At 38.0% G+C, this 18,740-nt stretch overlaps 1 protein-coding gene across 1 annotated transcript; it reads right to left on the reverse strand.

The window, feature by feature from the left end:
- Positions 1-1,634: 1,634 nt before the first annotated feature.
- On the reverse strand, positions 1,635-3,545 carry LOC135141570 (fatty acyl-CoA reductase wat-like). Its single transcript, XM_064072794.1, has 6 exons — positions 3,181-3,545; positions 2,881-3,129; positions 2,686-2,831; positions 2,528-2,637; positions 1,788-2,478; positions 1,635-1,733 (listed from the first exon to the last, which is right to left on the reverse strand). The coding sequence occupies exons 1-6, from the start codon at positions 3,370-3,372 to the stop codon at positions 1,643-1,645; spliced, it is 1,479 nt and encodes a 492-aa protein (XP_063928864.1). The 5' UTR covers positions 3,373-3,545; the 3' UTR covers positions 1,635-1,642.
- Positions 3,546-18,740: the final 15,195 nt, after the last annotated feature.

Raw genomic sequence — 18,740 nt, forward strand, 5'->3', positions numbered from 1 at the left:
CGGCAAACTTTCGACCTGACGTCATCAATTTTTTGGAGGGGATAAGCAAATATATTTTGACTAAACACTTATTATGCTCTTTATAACCTTAAAATATCTGCAAGATTTGAAAGCATTCGGTTTTGTAGTTTCTGAGTAAATCAGTAAAATAAATTTACGCATTCATTAATTTTTTTCAGTCACCCTGTATATGCAAATCCAAAAAATATGAATGGAGTGATAGATCACAAGTACAGACTCATCATATTTTGTACATTTTAGATATGATTTATTCCACAAACTTTTGAGCTGACGTCATCAAGTTTTTGGAGGGGATAAGCAAATATTTTTTGACTAAAGATTTATGATGCTCTTTATAGCCTTAAAACATCTGCAACATTTCAAAGCATTCTGGTTAGCAGATTAAAAATTAAATTTTAAAATGTTGTTTTATAATTTTGATTTTTTTTCCAAAAATCTGGACGTTTCGGGTGAAAAGTCGATTCAGAGTTGTAAACTACATGTGTAGGACTATGTTATTTTATACAATTGAAAACCCATTTACTATGTACAATTTTGAAGTGACGTCATCGCATTAGTGGTGGGGATGATTAGACAAATTTTGGTTAGCGTTTTACCATCTACATGATATTCTTAATATAAGTACAAAATTTCACAACAATCGGTCGAGTACTTTCGGAGATTATCTGTCTAATAAAAATCCGGGACGGCAGACGGACAGACGGACAGACGGACGGACCGACGGACAGACGGACGGACAGACGGACGGACAGACGGACAGGCGGACAGACGGACAGACAGACGGAAATGGGAGACCTATTTCTTCGTCTTCTAGGGGTCATGAAAGATCGAGAAAACGTAAAAGTAGAGAGTCGGCCGACGGACTCGATTACAATACTTCCTTTGCTTACGCTCGGGAAGTAAAAATAAACGTTCAATTTTTTGACGCAACATGATTTTGTTTTGATTTATAATCAAACTTAATCTAAATCTTCAACACAAAGAAAACCGTTTATACTTGTCGCTGAGTTAATCATTTTATCTTCTACCGTCTACCAACTACCATGCGTATACTCAAGTAAGGTTTGTAGCACACATTTGTTCATTTTTTAAGAAATAATCACATCAAACATTGCGTACATAACCTCAATTTTTCTTTTTGAGCCGGTGGTCGCAAAAGTTGAATTTGCTACCACTAAATGAGTCGACATTTGCATGCGTCCTGGCTGCTAGTGAAAAAAAGTGCTTTCATCGTTTACCATCATATACACCACCGTATACGGACGTCACTTTGTAGTTCGGAAGAAAACATTTCTGAGGCATCTAGGAAGTAGATCTCGAAGAAATTTATAGGTTATAAAAGTGTAGATACTTATAATTCTGCTCTAAAAATCTCGTCCTATGGTCATCGTATACCGTTGACTTAACTTAGGTTATCGGTGTAGTGTTGAAAACGTTTAAAACGTTGTTTTGGCAAAAAAGTACACATATATAAAAAGTTATATTCATATTTATAACAACAAATGATTATTACAATTATCAATGTTATTAGTTGATAAGTAAATCAAAATTTGTGTTGTAAGCACATTTCAGCGCCATGTTGTCTCCAGATGCAAATATTTATAGGTATGTTACAATCAAACTAACAATAAAATTTCAACATCAATATAAAAATAGTGCTTATTCCAAAGAAAATCACTAGAAAATGCATGCCATTTTGCAAAAATTGCAACCTAAAAAAAAGTTATCATTAGAACGTAATACAACATACCACACCAAGTTAGTACTTTTTCAATCTAGTTTTGGCCTCTGGTAGCGTTTCCAAATTTTCTTTCATCAAATGTACCTTCAATCCCTTGAAATAGTTCCTCAAATAATAAACCCACTGCACTGATCCTATATCAAAATTGAACAAATTCCTATCCGTTTCGTTCATTTGTCCCCACATTTCTTTAACGTTTTTGTTAGAAAATGTCCACTCTCGATTACCAAAATGGGACAACCGTGTCATAGCCAAGTGTGTTTTTATCATCCCTAGAAAAATTTTAGGCTTCTTAAGACAAAACAACCGAAGGAAATCTAGTGACAACCCTAGAACGAGGTGGTAGCAGTAAATGAGAAAGTCGGTCACAGGAGAGCCTGGTATTGTTTGAAAATTTGGAACCCAAACAGCTTTGTTTGATGGGTAATTTCGAAGTTGGGTACAAATAAGTAAAAAGAATTCGTGAACTGTAAGAGCATTGTCTGTGGAAGACACGTAGTTGTAAATGGGTAGTTGTTGTTGGTTTTGGTTGAAGTAAACGTCCCAGGCTGTTGCTATTAGAGCAGCTACGGTTAAATCAACGGGTACCATTTCGATCTTGGAATGATTAGCGGAGAAGATTTGGGTGTACCCTAACGAGGCACAACGTAGGACCATGTTAGGGCCACTGTTGGAGTCACTCCAGTTTTCGAGGGGCTCCTTGTAGGTGGATGTTACTGAAATCGTTGATTTATGACACCGAAATTTATGTCCGGGAGGACTTACCAATCCCTGGACGAAAAATTCCTAGCGGAAAATTACCATAATTGTCTTGTATTAGATTTTCAGCTAAAGCTTTTGTAAAAGTATAAGTGTTAGGCCACGACTCCAATAACCTTGAAAACATGAACTTTAAATTTTGTTGATGAGTACTTGATGCTTACTTAGGGGTCAACTTTTCCATTTCTTCCATTGTAGATTTATGCACTAAATTTTCCATTTGGGTGTATTTTACTGGAGTGTCGTATATAACTTCATCGACTGAAGGACGATTACAGTTAGAGTAAGCCGTAGACACATGCATAAACACCTAGAATTAAATAAGCGCACTACCAGTTAAATAAAAACTGTCAATTTACCTTTAAAACACTCATTTCTTTACAAAGTGATAACACATTTTCTGTTCCCTTGCAATTAATAGTGTAGGCCTTACAAATATGTTCGTCGAAGTACACAGAAGCAGCAACATGAAACACAATGTTCACTTCAGATATCAATCTTTCTTTGTCTCCTTCTGAAAGACCCAAACCATTGGTAACACAGTCGCCGCAGATAGGTACCACCCGGTTCTTAAATTCAGGTTGTTTGCTCTTCAATTTGTCGAAAATCTAAATCGTGCAAAGTAGTACTTTGACCATCCATACGGATTTGGTACTTACTATACTGTCAAAAATGTCGTCAAATCGCTTTTGAGCATCGTGTCCTTTCTTGGCTCGAATTAAAACATAAATAGTGTGAACGTTGGTACTTCGCAGTAGTTTCTCTATTAACACTTTTCCCACGAAACCACTACCCCCGGTAATAAAAACGTTTTGATTATTATAAAACTTGCAAATTTTGGACGTTGCCATTTTTGAGTTTCAACGGACTGCACGCATTTTGATAACCGAAACTTATATACACAGTATTTTTATTCGTTTTTTTATGATGTAGTCAGCAATTTGTAATTAACTTCGGCAGACATAACAGGACTTCGTTTATAATTTTTTTTAGTTGTTGTAAGATTCACGAATTGAGAGCCATTCCAGAGGTATGATGACTAATTGGAGGAGCGTGTTATGTTTTATTAACATTACTGTAATTTAAAAATTGTGTTTTATTTATAAAAATGGAATGTTTATCGCACGCATAAAAAAAACATTGGTTTAAAGGTTGCTTCATTTGCATGACCGTGTTATCAGAAGGTCAAAATGTAGCATCTGTCAGAATAGTGGTTTACAGTGGAATCCAGCAAGGCACTACTGAATGACCTGTATTATCAGTGTGAACATAACTGAATGTATTCTAATTCGCCTGAGACATTGTTTCTCAGTTGCATTAATTTTTGTTTCAAAATACTTCTACATAAAGAAGTTTGCCGAACCCAGACTTCGTGGACCCACATTCGGTAATTATTTCAAATTACCTATAGATAAGGAACCATTACCGCACAAATGTTTCACTTTGACTCTCGGAATTCACCGTCTTTTTAGACGAAATGGATTATTTTTGGTGTGGTCCTCACCCGCACGTCATTCCTAAAGTGTTGTTTAAGTTTAGGCTTGAAGAATTCACTGAGTTGGCGTGTGAAGCAACAGCGGCCCCAAAGCAGCGCCCTGGGGCTGCTTGCGTAAATCTCGAGATGTTATGACGGCGCTGAGCGATGACGAGTCCTAATGGTGGTTCTCTTATTTATTGTTAGGTAGCCCCATGTAATCGCCCCCTGACAGTCCGAGTTTTTCCAGACGATTCTTCGCAGTGTGCGACAAAAATAATCTAAATTGTTTGCGAGTTGCACCGTTGACAAATGAATTTAGTCGACAGCAAGGCCGGGCATGATTAATGCGTGTGGCTCGTTTTCTATAAAATGAAGAGTAATTTAATTGGAAGCTGCCACCTTGGAACGCGCCAGTATGTTAGATGGAGAGGAACGCTGACGACCGCCCCCAACCTACGTCGGCAGCGGGAAGCTCCGCACGTGTCTCTATTAGCCTTCTCATAGTGCGCGATTGATTATTCAGATTTCTGCTTACCAAATTACTACCCGAATTTATAACACTGTCATCTCGCACAAAAGACTCGTTTTGCCTACACGACGAACATTATTTAAAACGCCGTTCCGTGACTTATAATTATTCCGGAAGATTTCGGCTGCATTGTCGCTTGCCACCCACGTAAAGACAGGTGGGTAAAACGAGACTTACGCAGACAGTCGAACGTGAAACCAAACGGCGTCAAGTGTGCATGCGATGTCAAGCTGTTAACTTCAACGTAAGCCGCAGTATGCTCGCTGAACTTACTCAATATTTTCGTTTTGGAATCATCCACTTTACGACAAACAAAGTACGCTGTCTCAAAGTAACTCAATTTTACGTGAAAGTCGTTAAACTAATCCGCTTCCTGAGCTCTTGCGCAAAACTATATCTTAATACTCAAGTCTGCTTCCGACATACCTACTTGACGTCGTTTTTTGTCAATCGTACTTTACTACTTATCAACTATATATACAGTATACGTACAGTCAACTTGATCAAAGCTGGCAAAATGATGTCTCGTCAAACGGGTAATGGAAAAGTAGCGATTTGATTACTCTTTACACTCAACCTAAGGACAAACATCGACTTTCTGCTAAAAACGATGTTAGCTGTGTCAATCAATACGAATTCCGATCCGTCATCAAGCAATACAGAATTCACAAATTTGCATATTTATGTCGCCAAATTCCAAACAACCTACAAAAAGGGTTGTAATTAAAATGGGGGGCGACGCGGGACTTAGTTCTCCATTGAGCTTCAGCAAACAAAATATTGTTTTTAAAACTGGTCCACGCATGAAGCGAAAAATACAATTTGTAATTTAAACAAACTTCAAATGTGACTGACTGTTCCTGGAGATAAATTTTAAAAATATTCCAACTGGAAAAGCTCGCAAGTTTAACATTTCCAGTGGAGTTGCTCGGGTAATAAGTTAAAAACCACACACCTATTAATTTGCACGTTTTAAAGAGTATTTACTTAGCAAAATTTTGAAACTACGTCATCAAGTTTTTGGAAGAGGTAAACAGCAAATTTTAATCAGCGGTGTTTCATGTTTACCATACCATAACCTTAAAATATTTGCAAGATTTTAAACCCTCGGAAAGGGGAGACCGAGTTTTTCATACCTAAAGCATTCTAGGGGTGTCATATTATACACCTCAAGATTAACATATTCAAGTTAAGGTAAGTTAAGGAACGAACTCCCTTTTCCGTCCGTCTGCCATCTGTCGTCTAGCGTCTGTCTGTGTCGGTTTTTATTAGACAGATAACTTGAAAACAGCATGAAATGACGTTCGATCAGAATTGCCAACTGAGTTTTGTTTCCGGTGGCTGATGTTTAAGTCCACGGACTCTCGGTACGTGCATTTTAAACAGTCCAGCTAGCATCTTAGTGGCCTCAACCAGAGAAAAATTGTTTTCAATTATAAGAAACCAGCGTAATGTATCTCATTAATCATAATGTAGCTGCAAGCCTGTAAACGGTAATTTATTGCTTGTAAAGGCAGAAAAATTAATTGTTAAAGCTGACGATTATGAAATAATTTAGTAATTTCGCTAGGTTACAATAAACAATTAATTATTTAGAAGCATAAAGTACACGTTCTCTTTAATCGAGTATTAAAGCCGTGCCGCCTACACGCTGTAAAAACTCCTGTGTGTGAATAACAGTCAAATTAATATTTATTTAGCGGTGGGGCGCATGCGTTCAAAAAGCAATTTAAATTGGGATTGTAGAAAGTTGATGGATGAAGCAAACGATTATTTGATTAATCGATTGATCGAATCAGCACCCGTTGAAGTCATTTTTGCCAAAAAATATAAAACAACAATTTCGTAATATTTTCGGAGAAGAGTTGTTTACGCTTGTTTGAACAACGAAGCTTTGTTTATCGGATACTTCTTTAGCGGAAAATAAATAAACAGAGGGGCATTTTTAATTCAGTTATAAACCAACAATTTGCAAGATCCCGATCGAGGAGATAATACGTGGCGAAAATTTGGGGTGTTCATCCTCAAGTCAATATTTACAAAATCGACTGATCTGCGATTTAGCTGCAACGCAGCATCCCTAAGTCATTTCCATCATTTTTAAGTCGTCTCCGCATTAGCCGCCCTAAATATGCAAAATCGGTTTGAGTAATGTCACAATTATACTCCTTTCAGTGAGGTTTACTATTGGCTTAAGAAAGATGTCTACAGTCGGATATAAAGGCAGATTTTGTTTGAACATATCTCATATGAGATTTGTGTATAATGTAGCGGTCCCCTTTCAAGGGTTAAAGGGGGATAAACATATTCAATATGCATGTAATAAACTGTCGACGTTTACAAGCTACAAAAATAAATAAAGAACATAATTTATTTGACGTAAATAAACTGCTTAAACCCGAACACGCGCTAATTTACTCTGATTCTGTATGAGTTGTGGCGGCGGGGGGCGGCTCGCACTATCAGAGGCCCGTAAGTATCGATTCGCGCTGTAATTGAACTCCTTCGGGGGCAAGTGCCGGTTTGGGATACAGTTTTTTCTTAACACGATTTTCATTTTCAAAGGAGCGCCAGAAATTTTACGTTTTTATAAACATCGCTTAAAACGCCCACACTCGCCACTTCGCACCCTCATTGAAAAAACGCACTGCAAAAACATATTTTAAAGAGAAACATGCATCCATAAAATATTTAGCCGAATACCGTTACAAAAATTCGCGGAATGGGGAATCTAAACTGGAAAACTGCGGTCTGACCGGGTCTACGTAGTGCGGGCGAGTCGAAGCGAGTAACCAGAACTAGTCGCAAACTGTCTTAGTAATCCCACTTCTGACACCAATATGCTGTGACCGTCTCAATAAAAAATGATTCTCCATAAGAACAAAGGTTCACAATGTATTGGTGTCAGCAGTGGGATAAATACATAACAAGTATAGATATAGAGTAAGGAGTAAGGTAGATTTCGACCACAGTGTTCAGAAAGAATGTCTCTGTTAAAATTACTGTTTGTCTGTGACAGGTAAAACAGGAGATTTGATCACAGTTTTTCAAGCTTTATACAATTCGCATTCTCCAATTCATCAGTTCAGATCAAAGAACACGTGTACATCATTTAATTTTGGCTAATGAGAACTGTGTAACAACCACGCGTCAATTCGTTCTAGCCAAAGGGGTTTTCGAATACTGAGCGCATTGCCAGAAAAAGTAATTAAAAGTCGATAATTACTGTTCTCAAAATACATTGTAAGATATCTGTGTTGCCCTATTATTTGACAGCGCGAGCATAACAGACGGCAGCCTCACCACTTCGCTTTAATTAATAATAATAATAATGATAACAATAATAATGACAAGTTGATTGCCACCAGGCACCAAAATGGGTGAAAAGCACAACGTTACTTACTTAATGGATCCCAGATTCCTGCAGAAGCGTGTACTGTCTTTCCATAACCTCTTAATTAAACTCCCACTTCACAGATTCCCGTTACAACGTAATTTTTCACGAAATAAAAACTTTTAACAATTCATTCTACTAATTATTCACGCACATTTAGCAATCGCTCGAGTCAAATCCTTTCGTGACACAAGCATATCAACAGTTCACTTCTTTAATTTAATTGACGTTTGAATGAAATAAAAAAGGAAGCGTTGAATGGAGTAATTCATAAGTGAAATCAATTAATTATTGCTGTGAAATTACGCCGCCTACCTTCAAATGAAGAGATAAGCACGACTTAAACATGGTCAAATTTACCACACTAACTACATTTCTATTAAAATTTAGTCATTAACTGCCACCGGATGGCTTAATTTGATGCATTCAAAATTTTATTGTGGTGTTAAATTTTTATTGTTTTGAACTCGAGGGTCTGTAATAAGATGACAACAAAACGAAAGGAGCTTGTAACGACGAGAAACAAAGTATAAAATAACAATGAATATTAACCGCAAGCCTGAAAAACGCATCTTTTAATTTGTACTCGTGGTTTCTAAATAGTTGTTTGCAATTTTACGCAACAAAAGACTATTTGTGCAACCACAGAAAGTCAAAGATTTACGACCTGTCGTGCCCAAGTTTGTGTTCGATATTCATATTTTCGTAATCTATGATATGCATCATATTCTTTTACTTCAACACTTTATTCTTGTTGTTTTTATTACGCAAATAAATTTTTCCGGTCGATAGAATCTCAGAGACTATGCATAATATGAATTTTCATTTATTTTTCGCCCACAAAAATATTTTAAAAGTGTTCAAGATGTTCGTTCGAGCGAAATACAGTTTTATGAAACTAAAACTGGCGAATGCGTAGGTTAGGAATTTTTACAATATGTATTCACGCGCATTTTTTAGAAATTAAGTCATAATAGTATCTTTAAAAAAGATAAATAAATGCGCACTCTCGCTGCGCATATAGTGTGGCGTCACAGCACAAAACGAGCTCGTCTACCCGATTTGAATTTTGAACTTACAATGTACGTTACATGACTCCGGAAAAATAAACAATAATTTAGCCAGTCTGTACAACTTTACTAGTTACAGTATTCGGTGAAACAACAAGATATTATTAAATTTAACGACGCCAGGATTCGGTTAAAGTACACGAAAGCGGGAACAGCGACCATATAAAAAAGATTTATCCATCTCGATAAGGTTCTGGTTTTCCTTTATAACTAACGTTGGCAAGTTCGTAGCGACGTACTTTCCTCGCAAGAACACGTCGGCCAACCTTTGGACACAAAAAAACGGGATTAGAATAACGGGCGCACAGCTGACCTTTCAAAATCCTGCCAACAAGTACTTGAACGACCGCAACAAGGTACAGGATAGCAAATTGAATAGAAACCAAACTCAAATGAAACTGAAATAGTATAGTTTGCTTAAAATTGTAAGGCTTACCTCAAAACTTAAAATAAACAAAGTGTGTAATTTTTTTAACGACGTGTCGCTTTATTTACTTTGTCCCTAATTATTTTGGCGTTACTCGACAGTTTGAAAACTTTCTCTAGATATTCAAATGTGGTGCTTTTATCTTCTTCTCCGCTTTCGCTCCTGATAACCAAATTATGTTGATGTAATGTATGTACATCGCCGGTGGCTTGTCTCCTTGGGTCATGATTTCGGAAGGCAAGTGCAAGAACGTGGTGGCATTTTTCGCGGCAGTTTTTACCGGTGACAGTTAACAAATGCCCTGTGAATATCTGCGGCGTTCATATACAACAGGCCAGCAGTAGGAAGTTTGTCTTCCTGCCAGCGCTGCGGAAAGGTTTGCTTTGTCAATCTCAATCCTGGGTTCGCATTAACCACATTTATCGCAATTAGGTGAGGGACCACCGAAAACATCACACGTAGCTATCAAACTGGAGAAGCACTTAGCATATGTATAATTCCTGCAGCAGGAATGTCTCCGGGAATCTCAAGCACTGTTAATGACATTTAGGCTCTTGTTTATGGGGATAATGAGCGCAATCTACAACAGCGTTCTACTGATATTTCCATAAAATGACGTGGAAAGCTGTAGCTCCTGTTCCACTGTGGGACGGTTTGAGAGCCTTTATGCCCTTCTAATCGCTAGCAGAAATCACGCTGACGTTTCCAAGTGAATTATCTAACCCCGGCTCGATTGCCAATCAATAGTTAACTTGTTTACGCATCAACAGATTCATTATTCGCTGCGGATAAAATATTCTCGATAAAAATAACTTCAATACGAGCCGAACGAAAAACGTATTGAAAATAGAACGTCCAGCGCTTTCATCAGCTCACAAATCACGCAACCACTAGAGGGTGTTTCAGAAGCAAATGTCGTTATACAATTATACAAAGTTAAAAAATCAAAGCGCATTCATAAACCACAAGTACAGGAATATGTTATTTTATAAAATTTAAATCTTCACGATAGTCCGAACATGCGTCTAAAATTTTATAGCTACCGGGTCAGCAGCTTCGGAGATCATCTCTCTAACAAAAATCGACACAGACGACAGACAGACAGACGACAGAGTTTAATGAACGTTATTGAGTTCTAGCTATCGCTCATGACGATGTCAGAACTTGTACTAGCTGGCTATAATCCGTCTCCGTTTATGCAAGTCCTGCACGTAATCGCGTGCGGCAAAAAGTGAGATGTGCGAGCACAATTCGTTTAGTGTAATCGTCTGCTACGTTGTTTTTCGTTTTGTACTTGGTCTATATTTTTCTGATGAAATTGGCCGTGGACTGGTTCCAAGAGTAGTTCGATGCAATTGTTCGCGTTATGGAGATTGGAGGATTGAAAATGGCGTTTGTTGGGAGCTGGTAGCAAAGCTATTATAGTGTAGATTGAATTAATAATTTAAGAGTTTCCATTTGCGTGGCCGGCGCAAGGATTCTTTAATACTCGAAATTCGCGGCTTGCGGACTCCTAAGCGGAATCGGGGGGACCATTACATCTCTAGCTAATCCTTGCACTCAGTCTAACCTCATAAAGGCTTCACCTTCACTTTCCCTTAGTTACCAGCAGATTTTACGAGTCTTTTAAATTACACACAACCCTTGTAGCTGCGCAAGAACTAGTAGATCGACAACGTGGAAAATTTGCTGACACATAAAATGGCCTGTCGATATACCTAATCGAATCGGAATTTCGGGAAATAAATGCAGACCTTGATAAATTTTTCATCTTAACGGGCTTGGGTGTTTATAAAAGTGTTCGACGCACTGTTACAACGGTTGAAAAAAATTTACAAAAGTGGCGCAGTCGGTAGGATTAATTTTCGCTATAATTATGAAAATAATAATAAATTATAAAAACACTTGGCATTTTTTGTTATTTTTAACGAATTTAATCCTGCTGAGACTATCTCAAATATAAACAAGAACTGGAGTGCACTACGTCAATTGTAATTAAACTCGATATACTGAATATTGTCTATGAAGTGTATTTGCATCTATCGAACATACAAAGCACTCAAATTTCATTGCAATTGATAATATTCTATTGATGTGCTATAATACAGTGACGTTACAAAGCGGTTTCTAGATGATAAGACTCAATTAAGGCTGGAAAGCACTGATCAATGGTCATTTTATAGCAAGGTGTAACGCCGTGTTTACATACCTCTGACAGAAACACAACGTGGTTGGCGAATTTCGCTGGAGGTTAATTCGGTTAACAACAAATCCACAAATCAAATATGCCACTGTAGTTGTAACTTTAAACCAATAGTATCATAGTAAACAAACTCTAAATATTTATTAACAACATATCCATATATTAATTTCTGCCAAACAAACTTGATCAGACGATTAGAATTTATTAAAATCGGTTCTAGAAAAAACGACTTTCAAGTTACCATTTTTTAATTAATGTATCATCTGTCTTTGTCCGTTGTTAAAACAACGAATGAAGCCGATAATATCCGCGAATCAAAAACAAATATTTGGAAAAGATAATTAATTTTTTAGAAGAACTCGCTCAAATCGGCAGTGTTGAACATCAGCAACTTTAAAGGAAGGAAAAATATGCTGCGAACAACGAACTGTGTCGAAATATCGTGCATTCTAAGCGAGTAAAACAAGTTTGCAATTATCGCGTACATGTAGTTGTAAAATAACTTAGTGGTCCTTCGAACCGGATGTTTGTGTATAATTAGTAGAGATAAACGTACACCGTGGTAAATGAATAATGTTTTGCCTATTCAGAGCTGCCTAAGCCGGCCCTGGCTTACGATAATATCTCCTACAGCTTTTTCGTTTGTAATTCGTCCCAGAACCTTTCTGCAGACTTTCGGTCGTCCGAAGTGGTCCCTAACATTCTAATTTCATAGTTCAATTTAATAAATGGCGAATAAAGTTTGAATAAATAACGGAAGTACTTTGGGGCTCCATATAGTGTCGGGTTGAATTTATTTGGACAAAATTGTTCCTTTAAAACCTTGAGCATGTTATCCTTACGAGGGTCGCAAATAGTTTGAATAATTCAGTAAAAATTATAATGAAGGTTGAAGTAGATCAAAAGGGAGAATAAACTACCCGCACATTAAAACCTAATCGTCGTATCGATTAATAATTGAATAATCGAGAGTGATGTTTAAAGTTGTAACGTTCTTGCACAAAGTAGCTAAGGACAATGAAAGTCTGCGACTTTAGCAAATCCAGTGCGGTAACTTGGGGGATTTAGCTGGGCCTGGTTGTTGGAAGTGTGGTTGTCACAAGTTGTCAAACTTCAAATAAGACGACACAGTTCGCTGCAACACAATGTAGTGCAGCAGCAATGCTAATTATTTAGCGGTTAATTAATGATGAGTTAGTAAACGGTTAAGTAGATCACCCTCAAACCCAGTTACGAGTATCTCTGATATTATATGCGGAAGAGCAGACGTATGATTAATGATCAAAAAGGTCTCCCTATGCCTTTCAACCTCACGACAGTATTCATGAAGACCACTTGAAATTTTGCGGAGCTATTTTATTTTCCTGACTTCTAAATTAATTGTAGCATCATTGAACTTGGAACAACTCGCCGAAGAAAGGTGACTCGTTATATTCTTTCCGTCATCCATAACTGTTTCAAACTTTCACAAGCCTTCCATTTTTAATTCTGCATTTGATATTGATAACCCCAACCCAGAAAGCGCGTTCCGGCCTCTAAATGAATCAATATCCATCTCGCTAACGCATCCGACATAAATTTCTCGTATTAAGACAAAAAATTGCCGGAACTCCCCTACTTCTGCAGCATCAAGGCGGTTGTGACGCAGGTATACAGCAAAAAACCATTAATATAAATTCGTTTTAGTGCCGTTCTGTCGCACTATAGTTTTACCCACGTTTACACGAAAAAAATTGATAAATTTTGCACAACTGATGAAAAACAGTCACGATACGAGGAAACACACGGCTCAGGATAAGTCCGCGCGATGACTGCATTGAATGTCTGTTGCTCACTTAGCATTCCTACTGCGTGTAAGTTGACCCAGTGATGAGCTATCCGCTGTCATGTGGATAACTATTAATATATGGGCTTGGTAGGCTTTACCTTCGTATCAGGGTAGTATGAGGGCCAACATGATCTTATCGGGTACAGCTATCAGTCTGACTTCACTCAACAGGTCTATGCGGACACATAGCCTTTCTCGATCAAGTCAACCCGACCCGTTTCAAACAGAATCACTCAGACCTGGTCAGATCAGAACTGCAAATTTAAACCGGCGGTAGTGGAGGTATCTTGTTGCCGTTTATTTCAGAACGGTGATATTATTGATCCAAGAACAAGACAACGAGGAAATCTGTATTTCCGTATTCTGCGCCCTAACGCACGTCATATGTATAAGTGGCGTAACGGTTTTTGGTAATACTAATAGTAAGGAGTAATGCTGTAATATTAAAAAAAAAACTTCTCGGGGCGTTCCATTTTCCAAACGATGATTTAATCCAAAGCCTGATGGTGATATGCGAGTTCAATGACAGTCCAATTAATTAATGCCTTCTTAATCCAACCCATACATTGAATTCCCGCATTTACCACGGCCTGGCTACGTTGCATCGATTTTCCGTCAAACACGGAGATAGTAGTTCACATTCAATACACTTTTGTATTCTCTTCTAATCATCATCACGTCTGCTTCACACCCTATTATAATCCGAGAAAAATAAACTGTTTTATTTAATCTTTCGTCTACGTCTTTCGCAGTAGTGACATCAGAATTAGTCACCGTAAGGTGCCGAGAGTATTTTACTTTAATCGAATTGATTCCGTTGAAGTCAAAGTATCGAAATGCTGATTTTAATAAGTTCCCCATCGAGGGAGTTAAATGTGTTCGTCCCCTGAAATTCATGTTTCGAAAAAGTGAAAAAGATTGAAGAGGAACGAAAGATTTCCCCTAAAATTTAGCGCAATAAAAATGTAAATCGGTTTGCTGAGTGTATAGTTTGTGTTATGCTGATGGCGAATGGTTGAAGAAGTAAATGTTTTATACAGGATGTGCTAGTACCCTCGTGAGGCTTAAGCGTACAGGCTGTAGCTGTGAAGTGTTGTTTTCCGCAGAACCTGTGCAATATTTACCCTGTGTAGTGCTTAACGGATTATATCTTAGATGGTAAGCGTTTTCTGGAGCTTTCGGCTCGTTAATATGAAAACGATGATGCCTTCCGCAGGCTTTAATCTATTTCGTCTAACAGGTCAAAGAAATTTACGGATATATAATCTCAACACACATTGAAAATTTCTCATCCGAGATTTTAATATTGTATTGTACGCAGACAAACTCAAGGTAAATATTTAAATCGTACATTAGAACGTTAAAAGTGTCTCGGAAGGGTGGATTATGGTGAAAGACGGTTTAAATATTTGATGAAAATTTGAAATAAGAAGCAATCTAATGCCAGAATAGGACTCGATTGGGTGGTAAAAGAAGACGCGGGGATGACTGCCAAAATGCGTTAAGATATAAAAAATTCACAATTCACGGTTATAATAATAATGGCTGCTGCTTTTCCACCACCTGTAGAGCGACTAAAACGTATCAAGATGTATGCCGCGTTCCACTCAAATCTCAAAATTGTACCGAAATGCACTTGTTCTAATAGAAAAACGGTGTCTGCGAGTAAACCGGATCAAATTTGACGTTTCGACTAACTTCCCAAGGGACATCTTCCACAGGCTGAGACAGATGAAATAAGAAAGGTATCTGAAATAAGGAGAATGTCACCAAAAGTAAATTGCGTCTGCTTCAAAATTTTATTGCCCCTCGATCTTTCCCCTACACATACAGAGCTTACTTTCGTGTAATTGTATAGAATTTTTAAATCTACGTCAACAAGTTAACCTTTGAAGCTGTTACTTCACCCTTTTTATGTCCTCATCTATGTTGGAATTTTGGGCTCAGACACATATTGCACCGCATGAACAGAATAGGTGTTTTACACTTGTCATAAGGGTGTGGTGGTTCTATTGGTCATTTTACGTTTGTTACGTGTAATAGTGCAAGTTGTGAGACAGTCGGTAATGGAGTTTGTGTCCGGGGTCTAACTTTTCTAATTGGCGTATGGGTGGATGAAGCGTGAATAGGCTGGATCCGGCTCTGAAAAGGGGTGGTGAGTTGGTGACGGGCGAAGCCGCTGCTAGCGCATTTGTCGTCCGAAGTTATTCGCTGTACCAGTGTGCCCATGGTCTTAGTCGATAGGCTTTGGATGCATTAATCACACAAACAGTTCCCGGCCAGATTGGCCTGGCTTATCCTCGCGATTCCCAGCTCAACTAACGAATGTCAGAGCGCACTTCTCTCCGCAGATGGTCTCCAATTCGTAATCCCGGTGACGGATGTGGAACTCTCGCCCTCGTCTTCCGCCTCGCCCTTCCCTATTTATTTAAATTCCAAATATTCGGGACCCTTTGCGGTCTTACGTCCCGCATTACGTCAAGCGAAATGCCAAACACCACAATTCCACCGTAAATATTTTATTACTGGTTCGGGCCATACTTTCATTCCGAAGCTTCAAATACCAACCCAAATTAACAACCTAATCCCTACAGCTCCGACAGATTTCGTCTTTTTAGGGACAACCATCTGCATGAATACGTCCGTCCGTTTACCACCGGTATGCCGGGATTCGCGTTTACGCCATCTATTTATCAATACTTCAGTTCACGCCTCAAACTCGACCTCAGCATTTCCACAATACTGCTACTCGAACCATAATTTCTGCCTCAACAAGTAATCGGAACATCCAATTATGGCTAAGCGCACGCAAAGGCGCAGAAAACACTCTTAATTCGCTAATTTATATAATTGGGACGAAATATAACATTAGAACAAAGAATCCTCATCTTCACTATAGCAGATTCGAGAAACATTTTCCATTACACACCCTTACATGAATGCAACCATTGTTCGGAACACTACACACATCGTTCAGTCCAGACCTTCCTCATTATGTGGATTTTGCGAAGTCTTACATCGTACAATAAGACGAAACCCTGTGAAACAATGAAGTGATTTACTCAGACAACTTTCCCACTGCTACATAACTGTTATAATTCTGTGTTGTCTTCCACACTCCGTCGTCTCTCGTGATAACTCGTCGTCTGCCACGCCACTGAACTCACCGAACTAAAAAACTCCTTACCAACTCGTGCAGAAAATAGAGGTCCTACTCTATACCATACATGAACAACAATTTAATCACGAAACTCTTCTTTCCAGGATTAGTGTGAACAAAAAAGAGAAAAGACGATTTCGACGATGGAACAATCGTCTTAAGTTTCAAATCGTAGACGGGAGTAAATTCGAACTGTCTGGACCTCTATTTAAAAAAAAAATGATGTGCGTCTCTGTAATTTCAAAGTTTACGAAGGTCAAGGCGTTCAAAAGACAGACTAAGTACACTGGAAAGTCTTCTAGTTGTTGGAAAGTTTTAATTAGTCAGCATCCGTTTGATGTGTTGGCAATGTGTGCAAGCCAGCCAATTGTGTAATCGAATCCTCCGGTTGTCATCTTCCCAATAACTCACGTGAAAGCAGACTGCTCCGTTATTAACGATATCGTTATTAAAGTTGTCTGTTCCTCAAGCGATGTGAATTACCATTTCCTGTTTCAAAACGGAGTTAGTGGAACCAATATACATTTTGATTACGTATAAATGGAAATTTCTTTTCAATAAATACCAGCACGTCCAACATCGCCTCATTATTTTGTCCCTTGTTCGATCGTTCTCGGTTCGCCAAATAAAGTCAGTGTCCCTCCCGGTCCCACCCCAAATACGTCATCAGGTGATATCTATTTGTATTACAACATAATCCGAAGCAACGAGTCTCTTGATGTTCCTTTGCAATTTCAACACCAATTGGGCCATTTGTTCAGATCCTGTGTCGGCACTTGTTACATGCTTTTTTCGAGATTCACTTCGCTCGCTCTCTTTTCCCACAAAGTAGAAACATAATCCACCTAACCAAAAAGAAAAACTACGTAATGGAACCAATAGAAAGAGCCTCTTTGATGACTTCTTGTTTCACAACTCTTCCCATTTCGATCAATTTGCAACGCAGAGAAAGTGGATTAAATCTATCGGCTGCCAACTAAAACGACCATTTGTAAAAGTTATTATTTTTTGAATGGTGAACGGCGGCGTGAAAGCTCACCTATTTTCCGTCTTTTCTACCATTGTTTGTATTGTTCGAAATTCGGGGTAGCTTTTGTTATTTGTGCTCTCCTACGAGTGTTTCATTCTGGTGTTAATTGTTTGTCTGAGGGTATTAATACGAACGGCGGGTGTATAATAAATTGGTCCGGGATTGAGTGGAACTGAAACGACGGGGAAATCCACGGAATATAGCATTTCTAGACGGTTGATTGTATTAAGTCGACATAACGAGCGGGTAATTTAAGTGTTGTATACATGCATAATATAGGCGAAGCCCTAATATGACAGTACATGCCCCAGAACCGACAATAATTCAATTTTCCTCCCAAAAATGAGACGCGCTTCCCATTCACTCACTACACGGATTGAATTCTACGTTAAAAATTTTTAAAGATATAGTATAAACACTATTATCCCTCGCACCATTACCAAACAAGGTTCGCTAAATAAGTTTTCAAAACGACCTCTTAACTTGCTAGGGATATACACATTAACGTGATATATGTATATGTAAATTTCATCAAGAGTCAGTTCACTCTAGAACACTAGAACCACCTTTGAAAGTTATAATAATTAAAATTGTGAGATAACAAACTTAAGTAAAGTTCAATCATCTTTAAAAAAACTGGTGCCCGAAGTGAAACTAAATTAGAGTAAATAGTAGTAAGAAACGTGAAGGAACAAAAAAATTTCGATTCGAAATAAAAGAAGGACTTTGTAGAACAATTCAAAGCAAAGCAAAACAAAGCTTAGATACTGCTAACAAAATGTATATATTGCACAGCACTAAATATGTGCATTACAGTCGAGTGTTGCAATTCACTGCAGTAACTTTATTACTACAAAAACGTAAAAACAGCTGACCCTTGAAAAGTAAATGTCGCCTAGAACTCGGACTTAGCTTTCTTCGTGCAAACACCACCGACGTTAGATTTTTATTGTCCTAACTTATAAAGTTATAGATAAGACGTGTTGTGAGAAACGGTGTAAATAAAAATAAACTTCTGTAAATAAATCCCCGTCCACCACTAAACAGTAAACTTGGTCTATTTTTAAACAAGTCTCAGTTCTTACCTTTAGGGATTTGTAC

This window comes from Zophobas morio, unplaced genomic scaffold, assembly GCF_036711695.1.
Source record: "Zophobas morio isolate AGI-343-1 ecotype UQ-CSIRO unplaced genomic scaffold, CSIRO_AGI_Zmor_V1 ptg000044l, whole genome shotgun sequence".
NCBI lineage: Eukaryota > Metazoa > Arthropoda > Insecta > Coleoptera > Tenebrionidae > Zophobas > Zophobas morio.

Bases quoted from the DNA above. Each gene is read 5' to 3' on its own strand.
- LOC135141570 (XM_064072794.1), bottom strand. From the start codon at position 3,372: ATGGCAACGTCCAAAATTTGCAAGTTTTATAATAATCAAAACGTTTTT. The intron at 2,832-2,880 runs GTAAATTGACAG...ATTTAATTCTAG, and splicing joins AAGAAATGAGTGTTTTAAAG to GTGTTTATGCATGTGTCTAC. The intron at 1,734-1,787 runs GTACTAACTTGG...ACTTTTTTTTAG, and splicing joins GCCAAAACTAGATTGAAAAA to GTTGCAATTTTTGCAAAATG.